Here is a 19,517-nt window from a genome sequence, read left to right as displayed (position 1 = left end):
CAATATGGTGTACACGAAGGGACCTCGGTTTTTCGTCTCATCCGAAAGACTAGCACTTGAACCCACCATCTAGGTTAGGAAAGGGGGGAGAAAATAGCGGCCCGACCCAGGGTCGAACACGCAACCTCTCGATTCCGAGCGCAAGTGCGTTACCACTCGGCCACCCAGACCACAGTAAGTGTATTTGAATTGGCTGATCGATTTCATTTTAGGCAAATGTCCATTTTTTCTGTGTGTGTGTGACTGATTAGAAATAAAGGTTCATTTGCAGATGTGACATTTTAATTATGTTAATGCGAGACAAAATACTGTGTGATGTAATTATGTGGGTTATATATGTAACTATAGCTAGGTGTTACTGTACAGTCTTTTTATACCATCTTGGAACTGAACAGCCGATAGAAGATATTGTTTTGTGAATGTTAGATAAAAGTTTTCTAAGCTGCTCATTTTCAATTTTCTTATTGCTTGATATTAGTTACTTTTTGTCGATTATAACTTCCATCTTAGTGCATGTCTTTAATTTTTTTCCAGAAGTTAACTGCTTGTGCTTCAATTTGCAGGAGAATTTCAAATCAACATAATTTTTCTCAGCACCTGGCTGGGAATATGGTTGCAAGTGGGTAAAAAAACCGGTTTTTGCACATCACTGCACCTGGCTTGAAACTAGCTAAGAGTTAAAGCTTATCTTTTTATGGTTATTACAATATGCGCAGTAATGTAAGTGCACAGCCAATGACAATAGTTTTATGGCTTTGTGAAAGTGCTTGTAAATCAGATTTGTTTTGTGTTTGGCTGCAAAGTCCCTAAAAAGAGAGATGATTTAAGGGAAAAAAAGTAGTTTGGAACACAAGTGATGGAATTACTGTGAATTGAGAGAGAGAGAGAGATGGATCGATGGAATGGATTTCAATTGAGAGAGAGGGCTGAAAACGATTTAATTAAACGACTGCAGAAAGTGGAATTATTAGGAACCTTTTAAATAATTCAGAGAGACGCTCAGCCTGAATTTGTTTTCTCCATCTCATGTACACACATTCACACACACACAGGCACAGGTGGGAGCAACACACATACAAGGGAGTGAAACCTTCAGGCACATCAACAATCGCAATTCCAACATTTTATTTTCATTCCAGTTCCATTACACAACTATACTCAAAAATAACACACAAAAAAGAAATACTGTACACATGCAAGAAGGGGTAAATGAACACTGTACACACCATCACGGAAGCACTTTGACAACAACAAATGGCCATGGAAGAAAGACAAGACGTGAGCTTATGTATCTTTAAAACTTTTTTTAGAAAAACTGTTTTGAGCCAGAAAAACAATCCTGCTTTTCAGTTCAGCAAATAATAAAAAAAATACGCATGTTTATATGTTTAGGACTCAAAATATTAATTTCATTTTTCCTTTTTTTTTGCTAATCCAAGAGAAGTGGAAATTAAATACATGACTAGTATGCAGGACAGAATCAAAAACAAGATGTGTGCACTGTTTCTCCTTCTGCAACCATGAATACAGCTAAGTGAAACAGCTGCCAGTTAAGTTTTAAGTTCAAGGACATGCCAACACGACCGCAAGAGCCCTTAAGTATATGAAAGGAGTAACTGCATAACTCCATGATTTCAACTGCATTACATTTCAAATTACCATTTGCTACCTCTTTTGCAAATTTACATGAAACTGTGATTACAATTTTTTTTATGGTAAAGATTATTTACTGTAGCATACGTATTTCAAATAAATGTACAAGATGAAGTATATACTAGTTGGAACATGACAATGAGATAAGATGCTAAATAACACTAACAGACAACGAGAACATTCAGCTGTTTCACTTACTTATGATCACGCAGATGACATGTATTTTTACATGATGAAAATACATTCATATTAGTACTGTCAGGGATGTTGCTAAGCCATTGTAATAAATAATAAGACAGGTATATTTTGGTGAAGGTGATAGACATAAGGGCATCCAAATGTGTCCTTGCATAGGAGGTATCCTCTCATTGGAGGGAACTCACATTGCAGGTACATGTACCACTGTATTTTCTTCTTCAGCGTTCCATAATTTTCTGGTTACGTGTGAGCTCGTTTTGCCCATTTGGGTTCCCCAAACTATACTCTGAGAGCATAGTCAGCTTCACTCTGCTTTCGTTGAGTAGGCATGCTGGGTATTTTCGTGTTTCCATAACCCACCGAACTCCGACATGGATTACAGGATCTTTTTCGTGCACACTTGGTCTTGTGCTTGCGTGTACACATGAAGGGGGTTAAGTCACTAGCAGGTCTGCACATAAGTTGACCTGGCAGATCGGAAAAATCTCCACTCTTAACCCACCAGGCGGCAGCGACCGGGATTCGAACTCACGACCTCCCGATTAGGAGGCCGACGTCTTACCACCACACCACTGCACCCGTCACTGTATTTTAAATTAGCAGGCCCCACCTTTATTGTAACCCTTTGACCAGTGATTGCACCACCGATTTTCCAAACCAGCACCTATTTCTTTACAAGTACGAATCCTGACGCTATTCTTGCGGCTAACCGCTCTCAGAGCTAGGAGGCGAGAGTGAATATGAAACAGTTTAATGGCTAGCTACGCAAGAATTAGACACCATTGGTTGATACCGAAAAGATAGTCTGCAATGTTCGGTAAACGGCCACGAACAGCCAATCGGCACCTATCTCTTTACAAGTACGAAGCATGGCTCACACAAAATCTGACGGAATGGTCATGTCAACCGATCAAATCCTGTTATTACAGCTGAACCTGCCCTGAGGACCACCTTGCGATAACTACAACCTTCCCATTACGACCATCCGAAAGGATCCCTGATGAGTTCAACTTCATTTCAACACGATTCACCTTTCCATAACGACCACCTGCCTATAAGGACCCCTTTTTGTAGGTCTTTTGGGCGGTCCTTATCAACAGGTTCAACTGTACATCATTACTTTACTGGGTAAAACCTGCTAATTGAAATACCAACACGTATAGGTATGACCGCTTGACGATTTCATTTCATTTTTATAATTCTTTACCGGTTAAATACCAGAAAGTTCTGGTTAATGTTCTCGCTACTTGTACTTTGATCGGTTACACATTTTTAAATCGGAATAGTGTCACTACAGGTATTGCATTCAACAATAATGCCCTTCATGCCAAATCACATACAAGATCATTAGATGTGATGCCCTGTGAGTAAAAACAGTACCGAAATTGTCAGAACCCCAGCAAGCAACATAATTTCACTGTTCAAGACCCACCAAATCAAAGAACAACAGTTTACTGTGAGACTGTCTTGTACATATTAAAATCAACCATTCAATAGTGTGAATATTCAGAGCACATTATCACGCAAAAATCACTGTACACAGTCGCTGAACAGATTGAACTTTTGATTAGAGATCAGCAACAAAATATCGTTTGTACAAACAGCCATATCTGCAAGCATACAGAAAAGATTAGACTTAACCAAGAAGCCAATCAAATCAAAGTGACATCAGTCAAACTTTGATGAAATGTTCAAAGGAGAGAATAGCATAGTAAAACTTCGCACAGAGCTGTGCACAAAACAGAGCACACAGACACACACACACACACACAACAAAAACGAAGAAAAGCAAACACACACACACACACACAAACAACAACAACGAAGAAAAGCACACACACACACACACACACAAACAACAAAAACGAAGAAAAGCACACACACACACACACACACACACACACACACACACACACACACACACACACACACACACACACACTAACAACAAAAACGAAAAAAAGTAAACACGGACACACACTGATAATCATGTATACAGCAACAACAAAATTGAACCACCATGAACAGTGTACAATGAGCAGATTTTGGCTTCATGGAAACCAGCAAGAACTTTGGTTCTGGAGAAGTATGCCTGTTTGACCAAGTTAAAACAATTACTGCACTACATGGAAGTCAGGTGTTTTTGTTTGTTTTTTGTTTTTGTTTGTTGGAAGTCAGGTTGTTCATTTGTATGCATAGCACAACACAGTACTGGATAAATAAACTCAATCTTCTTCTTCTTCTGCGTTTGTGGGCTGAAACTCCCACGTACACTCGTGTTTTTTGCACGAGTGGAATTTTACGTGTATGACCGTTTTTTACCCCGCCATTTAGGCAGCCATACGCCGTTTTCGGAGGAAAATAAACTCAATCATAGTGTTCTTACTCTGGAGGTGTTCTTTCATAAAGGGGTCTTATTTCACAGATACACTTTCACATGCAAATGTCCATCAATGCTTAATACAATGGACACCCCCTCCAAATATCTGAGAAAATCAGGTCTTATGAAGGGAGTCTTAAAATGGGGGCAATTTACAGGTCATGAACGGAAATCTAAGAAAACAGGTCTGGGGGTCTTCATAGGGGTGTTTTGAATAAAGACACTTACACATTTTACAAGAAGGAAACCCCCAGAACGGAATCAAAATCAAATATGCTTGTCCATTATCATAATGTGAACAGGAAGCAATCTCTACAAGAGATTCATCCAAATCTTGAGTATGTACTGCTCAGTGTCAAAGTGTTAATGCCTTCATGGCCATTTGCTTGTAGTTTTGGTTTTTGTTCAGATTTTCTGGTCAGCTCGTCTTTGGAATTCACTCAAAAACTGTGAGACCGTGTGTACTGTCAATGTCTAGGGAAACACCAATGAGAAGAAGCGAAGAAACTCTGTGCGTTTCCATTGGCTTTGCTTTTGATTATCCACTTTTATTCTTCTACCCCCACCCATGGGAACCGGCGTTTTGTAACCCACCAACATGGTTTTATTTTACCCAACTGGTAATGAATGAAAAGTCGTGAAAATAATGACAACTAAAAATACTTTCAACACAGTTTCCCTTACACCCCCCATCCACCCTTTCCTTATACTCGCTCTCTGTCTTGCGTCAAACCTTTCAAATTACTGCAATCTAAGGGCAATGTGACTGCAATCTAATGGTAATGATAGGTTACACAGATAAACTAAAACTCAATAAACTGGAATGGAGTGGGGTTTACAAAATGGATTGCACAATTTGACCAGCTGTATCAAGAACGCACAGACATACAAGACTCTATGTCTGTGTCAATTATACACATTCAAAAGTAAACAAACACAAACGACCACCAAAAAGTAATGAATAGATAAATAAATTAAAAAACCTCCAGACACTATTGAACTAAACAAACAAACAATATTCTCATACAGCTGACTCAAAACACTCTTACCGTGAAACTTTGTCCAACCTCTTATTTAACTAGTTCCTCAACTATAAAGCTGTAGTGTGACTATCTGCAGGGTGAGTGTTTAAAAACAGAAGGGTCAACAACATTGCACAGACTCCGGAGCAAAATATTGTTCAGTTCAAGTAGTCTGCGCACCTGAACCTACGTACACTGCATGCACTCACATACCTGACCACATTATTCTACGCTCGTTTCGCTGTAAGGGAAGGGATGCGACTACGTGTGTTTTTCTTCTTCTCTCAGTCCCATTGGAAAAGAGTTTGCTGAGCTAAGACCAGGAGGAAGTAGACAGGAAGTTATGTGCATGAACGTCAATCGTGGAATGACATGGTTTGATACGCGCACACAATTTAGGTTGGTTATGCAGGCCACCTTCACTGCACAAAACTTGGTTCAGGACTCTTTTTAACGTTGAAAACCTTTTGTTTTTGTCAACACCCACCCCTCGAATAGTCATAGTTACATTACAGCTTTAACCTTGACCTGTGCAAGGGGTCAGTGGCATTTTTAGCTGCCAGCCGATCTTCGACAAGATTGCCGAAAATGGCATCCTTGGCAGCATAAGCTCGCCCGTCAAACTCGAAGACAGGGCCAAGAATGACGTTGAGCGCTGACATGTCGTAATAATGACACCCAGAGTACTTGAACCGAGGCTTTCGCACAAAATTACAGCCGACGTTCTGAGCGCCTGTGGGATTGATGCATTCTTCCAGGAGGGCGCATTTCACCCAGGGCAGCATGATCTGCACAAAGAATGGCGCAAATATTTCACACAATAGACGATGGGCAGGAAATAACTGATGGTTATGTGTTGTGGAAGAGTTGTACAGTTGAACCTCCCATATTAGGCACAAAAAAAAAAATTGTCTGTTTCTGGTCACCCGACCGACCCTAAATTTCGGCGCCGACCCTAAACTTTTTTTTTCCAAACTCAAAAAATTTTCCCAATTGTCCAAGCTCAAGATGTAAGATGTCTCAAGTCTTCTTTTCTGTTTCATCATGGAAATATCAGACCAGGTAAACAAAGAAAAACATGTCATACTCTTTCAGTCTTTGTCACAGATTTGTAAATGTGTTGAGTGTCTTGTCTCTATGTATAGTGAATCCAGTCTCTTTGCGCGATTTTTAAAGTTAGTTTTATTGGTCTACATTTGGGGGAAAAAAATAAAAATTAAAAAAAAAAAATCCCTACCTACCTACCCTATTTTTTTTAGCCATGTTACCAGAAACAGACAATTTTTTTTGTTGGCCTTAAGACCTAAATTATCTGATAAATTTATGTCTTAAATTGGGGGTAGAATTACAGATGTTGTGAACAGAAAATCTGAAATGGCAAGGGCTTAAAAGGGAGGAGGGCTAAAAAGGGAGGGGGTCTTAAAAAAGGGGGTTGCACTTAAAGGTCCTTGTCTACATTTTTATACCGAAATCGCCATTTGACCATTAAAATGCAGAGTCTATTATCTACAAATATCAACAATACACCCCCTTTCGATCAGGAAAGACGAAGCCAGTGTAGCCGTTTGAAAATTCATTGTAGTATTCCAGTGTAGTACTCATAGTAGGATATCCTTATTTGGAAAATGCCCAGCGCAAAACTCCTCTCAAATCCTGTGCATTTCGTGCGTTTAAAAAAAAGCGTGGACAGCGCTCCAGTGTCAAATTGTTGCTGCACTTGTTTGGGCGTGGCTATAAGCATAGTGATATGAATTTGATTGGTCAGTATTTTTAGGCAAAGCACATGTTCTCAGCAAACAGAAAACAAAATATTGGAAGCGTGAGTCACGCTACCCAAAAATAAAATCTTTTTTTACATATTTTTTTTTTTCTATAACTTTTTTCCCCATGGTTCATTCATCATCTGACATAACTTTTTAGCGAAATCTAACCATAAGATTATTGAAAAAAAAGCAAAAATGTAGACGACCACCTTTAAACCAGAGCGGGGGGTCTCACCGCATAATCCACACAGTACAGCAATCTCCGCACAAAACCCAGCCCTGCCCACCTTTTTCTTCACAAGATCAGTCTCAGAGATGATGATGTGTGAAGACTCCACGGCTCGATGGAAGTAGAACAGCTCCTTCTTGGTCTTGAAGAACTCAAACATCTTGGGATGGGTGATGGCCGAGGTGGGATCCTCGATCGTCCAGGCGGCCAAACCCACTGACCTTGCCTGCTTCAAGGCCGCCGTTATGTTGCCCCTTTGGAAATACTCAGCTGAATCTGCCCAGACTACTTCTCCAAATTCGTTGAGGATTTCCTGAAAGACGAAGAGTAAACGAACTTCTGAAAATATATGTGCATGTGTGAGCGTATGTGTGTTCGTGTGGACAGAGGAGAGAAGGTAATGGGGGAAAGACAGTCAGAAGGAAACGGATTTCTGAATTTTCCTCCAAACGAACAGAAGGTTATGTGTGTGTTTGTGTGTGTGTGTTCTGTGCCACTGTATGTGTCTCTCAGTGTGCGCGTGTCTGTGCCCATGTACGCTGTATATCATGGCAATAGAGCCGCAACAGGAGAGAGAGAGAGAGCGAAAGAGTAAGAGAGAGTGAATGAGAGAGCGAGAGAGAGAGAAAGAGAGAGGGGTGGCGATAGTGGCTCTCTTACTTGGATGCAAATTGGTCTGTAGCTCTTCAAAGACAAGTCCGCCACATGGGAAGGGTACTTCTCAAATTCAAACTTGCGCACTTCACAATGCCAGGTAGTATTGCAATATTTCTGCAGCTGAAAAGAGACATAAAAGGACAATGAAGTCAAGATCTCTTTCACACTATCAAATCAGTTCAGAGAACTTACTTAACTATCATGAAATCTCACATGACTACTCAAAGTTGTTCTTATTCTAAAATAACTTGATATATTTTTTTTTCCTGTTCTCAGCTTCAGAAATTCATGAGAAACTTGAAGATGTGAAATTTACAGTACTGATTCAAATCAAACCAAAAAAGTAAAAACAAAAAAAACCAAGAAATTCCTCCGATAGGAAAAACACCCCCTATAAAGGGAAATAACCTTCTCAGTTGGTGGCAGTGAGAATGGTTATTTCCCTTTGACCAACGGGGGTGTGCCTCTATAAGTCGTTGTATAATTTAATCCACCAATAACTCCCTAACCGTGTGTTTGACTGGTCCCAATTTTTGTAAGGACCGTCTCAGGAATGTATAGAACCTGTTCACCAAGTTTGGTGACGATCGGTCCGTTCATTCTTGAGATCTATATGCGAACACCAACACACACCCAAATAATATGTCAGTCTTAATCTTAATCCACCAATAACTCCCTATTCGTGTGTTTGACTGGTCCCAATTTTTGTAAGGACCGTCTCAGGAATGTATAGAACCTGTTCACCAAGTTTGGTGACGATCGGTCCGTTCATTCTTGAGATCTATATGCGAACACAAACAAACACACAAACAAACACAGGGGGTGTAATTATGATTCATTGGATTACAGAATAAGGATTAAGATATCCAATCACTTGCATCCATGTAGAAATGTCATTCCTCACAAAAGGTTCAGTCACTTTAAACAAGAAATCTAAAACAGATTGCTAAATTTTCAAGTCCAGTATAAAAAAACCAAGAAAGGTTGAATTATTATTAAATCAATGAAGCAAATGGCAAGAGCCAATCCACAAACATTTGGCACATATATATATATATCTATATATATATACGACTAGTGTCTGTCTGTCTGTCTGTTCGCGATGCAAGGCCAAAGTTCTCGGTGGATCTTTTTCAAATTTGGACACCGTATTCAGCTACACCCCGGACACAACCTCATCGATGAGATATTTCAACACGTGCTTTCAGCGCACAGCGCTGTGCGCGCTGAACCGATTTTGTTTGTTTTTTGTCGGGATCCACTACCAGTACCAGTAACTCTTCCTTATCTTCTCCAGTGTTTTCAGCCGCGATTATCTCCCTTCCTCCGTATGGCGTCAATCCATATTCCCGTTACTACGTTACTATTTTTAGAAGGTCACTGCACGTTACTATTTTTAGAAGGTCTCCAGTGTTTTGCGCGTTTATCTCCTTTCCTTCTTTCCTTCGTGCGCCGGCAAAGCCGGCGTATACCCGGCAAAGCCGGGTCCCAGGCGCAGCCTGGTATTCGGCTCTACTTCTTCCTGGCGAAGCCGGTACCCGGCGAAGCGGGTAATCATCTAGTATATGAGTTGTTCTTTGCTACTGGTCACAAGTGGGGGTCAGCTCACACGGACGCATTTTTCAATACAGTCTAGGGGAGAAACTGGTCACAAAGCACCCAGTACATGCCAGAGAGATAGGAGAATCGGCACAATCAAAGAAAATACCAAAATCATTCAATAGATATGGAAATATTAAGATTTACTGTGAAAATGCCAGCAAAAATGGCGTCCAAAAACGGGAACGCACACTTGGTGCGTCTTTGAAGACTTACCTCCCGTTCTGTGTTGTTGATAATAGTCGTGTTTGTGCTGTTGTTGTTGAAATAGTATCTAATAAAACTGATGCAGTTCTTGAAATGTTGCAAATTATTGTTGTCTTTGTGAAATGCGAGAGTGTTCTGAGGCGTAATCTGCATACGGCTGATGTCCCACATAGGGTACCCCACTTCGATCAGCGTATCACTCCAAATGAGCTTCATAGCAGAAAAGCAGATACACTACCAACACACTGCATAACAGATCTACAAGTCTGAGCCAGAATCATTGAAATTTACTTTCTGTATAAAATATTGCAATCAAATTTGTTCACGATGTCCCACAAATAACGCAGGTTACCCTCGCCTTCGATTCAAAGTAACTCCAATCTGACTTAATTACAATCGAAACGCAGATGACGAACTGATTCACCACAAATTTGTGGTATTTTACACACAAATTTCAACTGTGTTGTTTCGCGATAAACAGCCATAAACAAACAAATGTGGCGCCGTCACGTCGCCTTGGAAGGAATAACGCAGGTGACCAAGGCTTGTTTCCGATACTTGTCTGATTAAAATCATCGTTTTTTCACGAATGACGGCTCTTTGGCAGATCTGGTGAGTTGGAAACTGTCTATGAATGTTTCATTTAATGTCAAATGCGTACATTCTTGTCGATATTGTTACCTTTGGGCTCATAAATTAAGTCAATCGTCGTGTTGTCCGAAAGTGACTTTTGTCAGCATAGAACTTACTGTGCTTTGATCACTGACTGAGAAGAATCTTCCGATGACACTAGTTCATTTCACTACGCGACTGCAGATCTGCAAGGAAACTTATGGCAGGGGAAATAAGCTTTAAAACTGAAGACGAATAAGCGGAGTAACTGTTCTTCAACGGATTGCTCTCACTGATCTAAATATTTAGATCTTGTCGTCTGCTAGTCTGCTAGTAAGTAGTCTTCGGTCGTGTGAAAGTCACATCTATTTCGACTGTGTGCATCGATCCGTGTAGTGAAATGTTGATCTTTGATGATTTGGCAACATAACTTCGCTAAATGTGCTTCGAGTGTATCTCCCCGTTAACCGCATTTGAAAACGTCTTTTAACAATCTTTCGACAGCCCAGACGGGGAGGATCCTCGATAGCTCACAGGGTATATAATGTTTTCCGCCGTTTTTTGAAGAATCCTTTCAAATTTGCTATTCCAAAAGTACCCTATGACACGACTCGAGTGGCAAAGAACATTCTCTGCAATTCCTGTCTCAGTCCGTGCAGCCGTTTCGGGTCCTATCGTCATCATACAAACATACACACAGAAACACAAGAACCAGCTTTAAAAGTTAGATTATGTAGGAACCATGTGCACCAGTGATTTTTTTCTTATGTACAACAGATACTACAGTATTTCTGCTTTATGAAAAGCAATATTTCAAAAACAAAACTAGAGATTTGAATTTTGACCACTTTTCCCCCTTTCTGTCACCAGTACTGAAGAACAACTCATATATATAGATACATATGCACTAAAGTACACACCAACACAATATCTCTCTCTCTCTCTTTCCCCAAAAGTCTCTCCTACCAAAGTATGCGTGTCCTCAGAAGTGCTCAGGTCGAACATGACCAGCCTGGAACCATTCATATGCTTGGCCACAGACTCCATGAACGTCACCAAATCCTTCCACTTTTCTCTCTCAACGCTGGTGGCAACCACAGGCAAGCCTAGTTCTCTAGCTATAGCCGCATTCATTTCTTTGGGTTCCATTTCATCTGTGCCGAGACCCAGTCGACTGAGGTAGAGGGGGTTTACTGTCAGCTCATGGCTGCTCTGTAAATGAAATCCACAAAAAAATAGACTGCCAACGTTAAAAAATTCAGAGTGATAAAACAAGCAAGGTAAGGTATAGGGACGTTTCATTGAGCTTCTAGATAATTTTTCAGATAAGTTTATTTTCTGTATTATAAGTGTTTTGTCTTGTCACAATTAAACATTCCTGTAACATACCTTGCTTGTTTTTTGCTCTGTAAATGATGATACATTCTCATGTTGATCAGTTGTATTGAAAAAAGATTTGTATTGACATCCTAAATGAGTTAAACACCACAAAAGTTTAATGAAATGATATTTTGAGGGGGTAGAAGGGTTTACTGTCAGCTCATGGCTGCTCTGTAAATGATGATACATTCTCATGTTGATCAGTTGTATTGAAAAAAGATTTGTATTGACATCCTAAATGAGATAAGGCCAAAAAAAAAAAAATAGGTCTGTTTACGGTAACATAGGCCCAAAAAATAGGGTCGGTAGGTCGGGATTTTTTTTTTCTTCTTTTTTTTCTCCAAAAAACCATATTTTTACGTTATTTTGCCAAAAAACCAAGATTTTTTTAAAATTTTTTTTAATTGTTTTTTTATTTCCCCAAATGCCCCCAAAAAAAGTCTAGGGTCGCGCGAAAAAACTAGGGTCGGTCGGGTTACCGTAAACAGACCTTTTTTTTTTTGTGGCCTAAACTGAAAGGGCAACCGTCAGGTAGCCTGGCAACAAAAATGCGCAGAGACACGTGCAAAAATGCATTTGAAAGTTTTCTGAATAGATTCAACTGTTGATTTGATCAACAAGAACACACTTTTTATTTACAGGTTAAAACCATTAAAAAATCGAAATTTGTTTAATGTCTGCCCAAAACAGGACCAGTAAACTAGTAATACATACTATGCATTATATACTCACTTGTATGGACTGAATATTGCTAGGTAAGTTCTTGAATCCTTTGTGTGTCTTTGTGACAATATTCTGGAAGGTAGGTGAGGGGTAGCTCAGCAGCCATATCGTGCCGCTGGTAATGACGACGAACACGATAATGATGTAGAAATTCTTTGTCTTCATCCGATCCACAAAGCTGCCTTTTGTCATCAGCAACTGTTCACTGGACTCGGCTTTCACCAACCCTCAGTCTTTCAGCCATGCAGCGTTGTTGTGTCAACCCAGGGGAAAAGTTGCTTTGTTGATATCAGAGGCGAGGATGCAACGGTCATGTTAGTCCTTCAGAATCACAAGTGGAGAGCTATCTCTAAAGATCTTTGCATGCTCTACGTGTCCCCTCCAGCTCTGTTCTGGTTAGAGTGGTTTACTTCTGCTAGACACCTGAAAAGAAACAAACTACTGCTTTAACATCTGCACAAATGGTAAAGAAGCAAAAGTACATTACATAAATATAAAAAAAAATGTTTTCTCTCTGAAGGATACCTATCCAGCCTTCTAAACAAATTGGGAATGACTGCGTGAAGACTGACAATGACATTGACCAGAACTTACATAGCTCACTGTCCAAAGCATACTAATGTAGTGGTTTTAGCTAGGTTAGTTCCTATTCGAAAAGCCTAGCAAAGCTGGAATACTTCTTTAGGTTTAACTGGCCTAAAAAGAACTGACCAGAGGAAAGAATAAAAGAAAAACAGAGAAGAAGACGAACAACGGAGAACCAGAATGCTCTTTCAGAATACAAAAAGTACCAAATACGATCGTTTTATCTGCAACACACGGATCAGTTCTGTGAAACAATGATCCCCAGCGAAACTATAACGCTTGATCTATAAACCAAGTCATATCCACATTATTTTAGCTGAGAAATTATAGCGTAGAGGGTTACTTGTTTCTTTTTCGTCGATGGTTTTGCTGCCTACTTTCTCATGTCGTCTGCAGACTTCCGGTATTTTGAACGTGAACAAACAGGAATCAGACAGTTTGGGAATTTTCACCGAATAAAGATTTTTTTTAAATCATCAAAACAAACAATGATGAACCTACCGATGCGCCAATCAAAGGCTAAATTGTTTCTTTTTTTTTCTTTGTAATTTTACTCTACCTTTTCCAATTGACTGAGGAAAAAAGTGTTAGAGTAAAGACATATGACACCGATTGACCCCAATAATCGACTTCGATCGCCTGATATTTGAATACCAGTGATACTTTTCAGAGTGTGTTGAAACAAGTGTGAAAAAATTAGAGAAATCTATCATACAGACTTTATGACACAGACTTTGATGCCGCCAAAACTGAATCATATAACTTGACTGGGGCACGGGTTGGCCGTTAACACATTGATCATTGGCGGAGTTGGGTACTGATTTGACCGATTCAATCAGTCCGAGACAACAGAACCTATTTTTAAGAGATGTAAATGCCTGGTTTGCGTTTGTTATAATGATGCGTTTCTATTTCAATTATTGTAACGTGTCTTTTCAATATGGCTGACAAGCGATATCACGTTACGTTTTGGGAGGCTAAACATGAATTAGATCACTGTTCTCAATTAACTTGACTACATTAGCCGGCATATAATTATTTCGTGCACGATTTTAACCACACAATGCAGAGTAGAGTCTACACAATCACACATTAATTTCTTTAATTACCGAGGCAACTTTGCACCGATCTGCAATACGTACCATTACCCCCACCTTTGAGGGCCCCAAAGGGGGGGTATCATCACGATCACGGGAAGGGAAATTTTAGCTTTCACGATCACAGTTACCTTGATTTTTGTTTTCACGATCACGAACACAAGTGGCAAATCACGGTCACGGTAAAAGTTGCATGTACAGAAAGCACGTGTCAAAATAGACACAACCACACAGTAATTCGCTCCTCTGGATCTATTGTTTATTCAACACAAAGTGAGAACTGTTGCACCTTTTTATTATTATTTTTTTAATTCTCTTTCATACACACATAGAAATACATATCATGATTTGTAATCAGTAACAAGAATGTTGTTTTCATTGTTTTCTCTCTCTCTCTCTCTCTCTCTCTCTCTCTCTCTCTCTCTCTCTCTCTCTCTCTCTCTCTCTCTCTCTCTCTCTCTCTCTCTCTCTCTCTCTCTCTCTCTCTCTCTCTCTCTCTCTCTCTCTCTCTACACTCATACACATTCAACTCCCACACTCTCACTCACACACATGAATATATACTTGCACAATAAATTTCACTTTTCCAGAGCTAAATCTTGTAAACCCATTTTCTCAAAAACTATTGGGTGGATTGAAATTAAAGTACATGTATGTGTGATGGGTTCTTTATTTTCAACTTTGCCATACAATTTTAGGTACACCATCGCCTGGTTTTATGGCCTTGAAAAACAAACAGGAATGCTACAGGCCCAAAATGGTTTTACCTGAAAGAAGCGTGCAGTGCCAGTGGCGAAGCCATAAGCCTGAGCCTGCGAAGCAGGCGAGCCAAGTAGGGGGGTCCGGGGGCATGCCCCCCCGAATTTTTTTTCAAAAAACGGTTAAAATCTGTGCAATCTGGTGCATTCTGGGCATCATTTTCAGGGTTGTAATAGTGTTGTGATCTTGTTAAAAATCCCATTTTAGCCTCCCCCCACCACCATTCAACACACCTCCAAACTGGTGAAAACAACACTACAGTAACTGTGCGCTGGCTTCATTGAGACCGGCGCCCGGTCGCGTTGCGCGATATTCACACGGATCGTTTTTGCGGAAATTTTTCAACTTCACCGGAATAAATTTGACTTTACCGGATTTTGAAAACGGCTTTATCGGATTTCCGGCAATTACCGGAAAAGTAGCATGCCTGACAAAATCCCCAACGAACATGACTTTGATCGTCTTTGACATGAGGATCAAGTGACCCAAACTGGCACGTCTCCCCGCCATTGTAACTGTTTCTGAATTCCCATTGTTGATATTAAAGTTTACAGGCGCTAAAGTAAATCCAAGCTTAATGCAAAGAAGCGACAATTAGAATCTATGCCAAGCGTGTCCACGTTGCTGGGATGAAAAACACATTTCTAGTTTCGGTTTTGGCTACACGCAGACTCGATCTCGAGCCAGTCGAGGTCACACTGAGCGAGTGACAGCCGGACGTGGCAATGTCGACAATGTCAATGTCAATGATCTCACTCAAACTCAAAGATCTTGAACAAATTTCAAGATCTTTGCCTACATTCAGAACAGTCATAGAGCAACATAGATCAACATACCTTGATATTTCGTCTTCGGAAAGACCGACCCGTATCCTGACCTTTCCACCAAGGAAGGCATTCTCGCCGCCTGCTTTGGTCTGGCTTGAATCCACAAAATATAACAGAAGTTCGATGACAGTACCGCTGCACGCCATTTTTGATCTTCGAATTCGAATTTGACCGAATGCACTCAAAACTTTTGCACGAAGCCCTTCCATTGGATGAAGTTTGGCAGACTTTTGCAATTTGCCTTCTGATTGGATCTTTTTTTGTGTGTGAGGGAAGCAATCGCTGTCAAAATCATATTTCTGAATGTGTTGTTGCTTCCCTTCAATCGGAATTGGCTCCTTGACGAATAGAGGATTATAGAGTGATACAGCTGTGAAAAATGTACGTTGAAAATATAATGCTTTGCAATAATGCCCATCACGATCACGAAAACAAATGACGATCACGATCACGAGAATTGATTTTTTTGTCATCACGGATCACGGGCAAAGTCCCATCACGATCACAGAAATGGAAATTTCGGCAATCACGGTCACAGAAAGGTCAAAAAACGCCAATCACGATCACGATTTTAAACCCTTTGGGGCCCTCACCTTTGACAAAAACTGCCAGATTGTATTAGAAAAAGCCTAGTTGATTGCGTTCTGAGAAACTATGCAGTACGGGTTTTGGTAATTAATATGTAGGCCAAGCGCTGTTTCAAAGTGTTCACAACTTGATCAGCGATGTCCAAAAATAGCCTATTAGCATACCTTCAGAAAAAGATTGTCATACTCTAGTAAATCACCTCAGTGCATTGGAACGTAAACGTCAGTGAGCGCGCGCGTGTCAGTGTGTCAGTATCATGTAGTGTCAGTCACGTGTTCCACACTGTCGGATGGCATAATGCGAGTCAAGCAGCCAATGATCCTCGTCATTAGTTTCCACAGTATTTTTTTGTCATACCGAACTTTGATATGGACCACCTTAGTGCTGGACAAATAACGATGCAAGAAAACTATCGGACAATTTGATTAGTGTTACAGGATAACTTGCATAATTCGGCCCATACTGATGTCAAATTGGCCAGAGATGCACCAAACACAAAACCGCCTTTAATCTTTCACACGTTCGGGCAGTGTACGCTCTAAATTTGACGCTTTAGATTAAACTAAAAAAAAGTTAAAAATGCTATATTAGACAGCTAAGATTGTAACAGTGACAGTGGTTTTTTTCCCCGCAAGACCAACCGAAAACTAATAAGAAAATCTGAAAGCTGATAATATATAAAGATGTCTATAATTCTAACATATATTTCAATTTATTTGTCTGCCATACTTAGTTTTAGTGTTATCATTAAGTGTTGTGGGCTACTACGGTATTTAACAGTGGTCCATATCATTCGATCATAGTAGGTTTGCCACAGGGTCCACATTATGTGCCTAGGCGCTCAATCTGGACAAAGACTCTAATATGGACCACTGCCGGATTCGCCAAATGTTCGGTCTTTTAATTTGCTGAGTGTTTACCAAAGCTTATTAGCATTAACCGGCTTGAGGGGAAAGAAGAAACGGCAAGTAAAGAAAATAAAGCCGGCCAGCCGTATTTCTCTGGTACTTAATCAGGTTATATGTTGAAAGCTCTCCAACCCTTGCAAAAAGTACAACACTCTGCAGCACGTCTCATTTTCAGAGCACAGCATCGACAACCCTGCACTCCTCTCATGAAAGAACTTCACTGGCTTCCTGTATCTGAACGTATTAGGTATAAAGCTGCCTGCTTCTGCTACAATATCATCTCTGAATCGGCACCTGCCTATCTTTCTGAACTGGTCTCTCTCTACACTCCCTCTCGCACCCTTCGTTCTTCTGATGATGCTCGACTTCTCTGTCAAGGTCGCTTTAAACGCAAGGCTCATGGCTTCCGCACGTTTTCGTATTATGGACCTCAGTTATGGAATTCACTCCCCTTTCAATTACGTCACTCTCCATCCATTTCATCTTTTAAGTCCAATTTGAAAACTCACTTGTTCCAACAACACTACGGATAGTTCCTTAGTATAGAGTCTGGGGATGTGAGATGTGCATGATGTGTTGTTTGAATCTGACAGTGATTGTATGATTTTTGTATACATGTATTGTTGTCAGTCACGCGCTTTGAACTTCTGATAAGGCGCTTTATAAATGCCCGTTATTATTATTATTATTATAAAGAATAAAATATTTTCTAAGCTATACTTTGCTTATTTCTTTAATTCAAGGACATTTAAGAAGTTGTACTTCATGAAGTTGTAAAAAAAATAGAGAGTTACGTTAAAAAGTAGGCTACAATTCCAACATGTGACTCGTTCAGAGCACAGATACAGTATTTCTGACGTCAGTGTTATGGAAGTGATAGGAAACACATAGACTTAAAGCAGAGACATACATACATCTACTGGATGATTACCCGCTTCGCCGGGTACCGGGTTCGCCGGGAAGAAGTAGAGCCGAATACTAGGCTGCGCCTGGGACCCGGCTCTGCCGGATGTACGCCGGCTTTGCCGGCGCACGAAGGAAAGGAGATAAACGCGCAAAACACTGGAGACCTTCTAAAAATAGTAACGTGCAGTGACCTTCTAAAAATAGTAACGTAGTAACGGGAATATGGATTGACAGAGGAAGGGAGATAATCGCGGCTGAAAACACTGGAGAAGATAAGGAAGAGTTACTGGTAGAGGATCCCGACAACAACAACAACAACAACAACAAAAAATCGGTTCAGCGCGCACAGCGCTGCGCGCTGAGAGCACGTGTTGAAATATCTCATCGATGAGGTTGTGTCCGGGGTGTAGCTGAATACGGTGTCCAAATTTGAAAAAGATCCACCGAGAACTTTGGCCGTGCATCGCGAACAGACAGACAGACAGACAGACAGATGTCTCTGCTTAAAGTGAGTGTGCGCACTTTGAGGAAGTGTTACCTCACACCTCTCATCGCCCACGGACAACTGTCACCATCGTCTTCCGTGAGGCGACTTGACCAGTAGGGTCAGATCGAGAGTTAAAGTTCGTTATCAAATTCAGAATACTATGATGAAGAACACCCAATTACACAGACAAGAACACAGACAGACAGACATACAGACAGACACACAAACAGACAGACAGAAGCACACACACACTCACGCACACAGAAACACGGCGGATACACAATCTCCCCCCCCCCCACACACACACACACGCCCGCACACATACACTGACTGATACACGCACACACACACAACGTGGCACACACAAAAACACACATACACACACACGTACACACACACACACACACACACACACACACACACACACACACACACAGAGGTTATAACTTGACGTGAAATCTTCATCTTGCTTAGCTCCAAAACCACCTTTGCCCCCTTTTTAATACAATTTTTGTTCAAATTCAAGTGCCTGTATGTGTGAAATGTGGTACAGTGGTGCTACATCATGACGCCTGGCTGGTCGTGACTCTAGCAGGCTGACGTCAATGACGTTTCTTGCGGCGGAGGACCGGAGATGAACCCTTTACATTCCAATGGTTATATTGAACGTTGTTACTGTTCCCGTATCATCCGCTGTCGATGACTTTAAGGCTTCCTTCCACCACTTCGCTACTTTCGGCTCATCAGTCAGTTCGTTGTGTGAAAGTTCGGAAGTTCATGGGAAAGTGAAAACTAAGAAAGTATTGAGAGTTTTCATTCATGTTTTGGGGGAGTGCTTTATAGTGTTTATTATACTTGTGCCAGTTGACATCAGTGTGTCTTGTTTCACGGAGTGTGTCTTGTCGTGTGCTGAAGGAACTTTGATTTGTGTTTTTAA

At 40.6% G+C, this 19,517-nt stretch overlaps 1 protein-coding gene across 1 annotated transcript; it reads right to left on the bottom strand.

Annotated features, from left to right (window-relative positions):
• Positions 1-1,108: 1,108 nt before the first annotated feature.
• On the bottom strand, positions 1,109-13,411 carry LOC138978659 (uncharacterized). The gene is made up of 6 exons (XM_070351437.1): positions 13,352-13,411; positions 12,433-12,846; positions 11,287-11,532; positions 7,906-8,022; positions 7,304-7,558; positions 1,109-6,041 (listed from the first exon to the last, which is right to left on the bottom strand). Exons 2-6 carry the CDS (start codon positions 12,613-12,615, stop codon positions 5,763-5,765), a joined length of 1,080 nt encoding a protein of 359 aa, XP_070207538.1. The 5' UTR covers positions 12,616-12,846; positions 13,352-13,411; the 3' UTR covers positions 1,109-5,762.
• Positions 13,412-19,517: the final 6,106 nt, after the last annotated feature.

The sequence above is a fragment of the Littorina saxatilis genome, linkage group LG10 (assembly GCF_037325665.1).
Source record: "Littorina saxatilis isolate snail1 linkage group LG10, US_GU_Lsax_2.0, whole genome shotgun sequence".
NCBI classification, from domain to species: domain Eukaryota; kingdom Metazoa; phylum Mollusca; class Gastropoda; order Littorinimorpha; family Littorinidae; genus Littorina; species Littorina saxatilis.
The sequence above is the reverse complement of the archived record's forward strand: the minus strand, read 5'-3'. Positions and strand labels throughout refer to the sequence as shown.

Coding starts and splice junctions, on each gene's coding strand:
- LOC138978659 (XM_070351437.1), bottom strand. CDS start 12,615: ATGACAAAAGGCAGCTTTGTGGATCGGATGAAGACAAAGAATTTCTAC. Junction 8,023..11,286: donor CTGAGGACACGCATACTTTG/GTAGGAGAGACT, acceptor GTCTCTTTTCAG/CTGCAGAAATATTGCAATAC. Junction 6,042..7,303: donor CTGATCTTGTGAAGAAAAAG/GTGGGCAGGGCT, acceptor TTCTTTGTGCAG/ATCATGCTGCCCTGGGTGAA.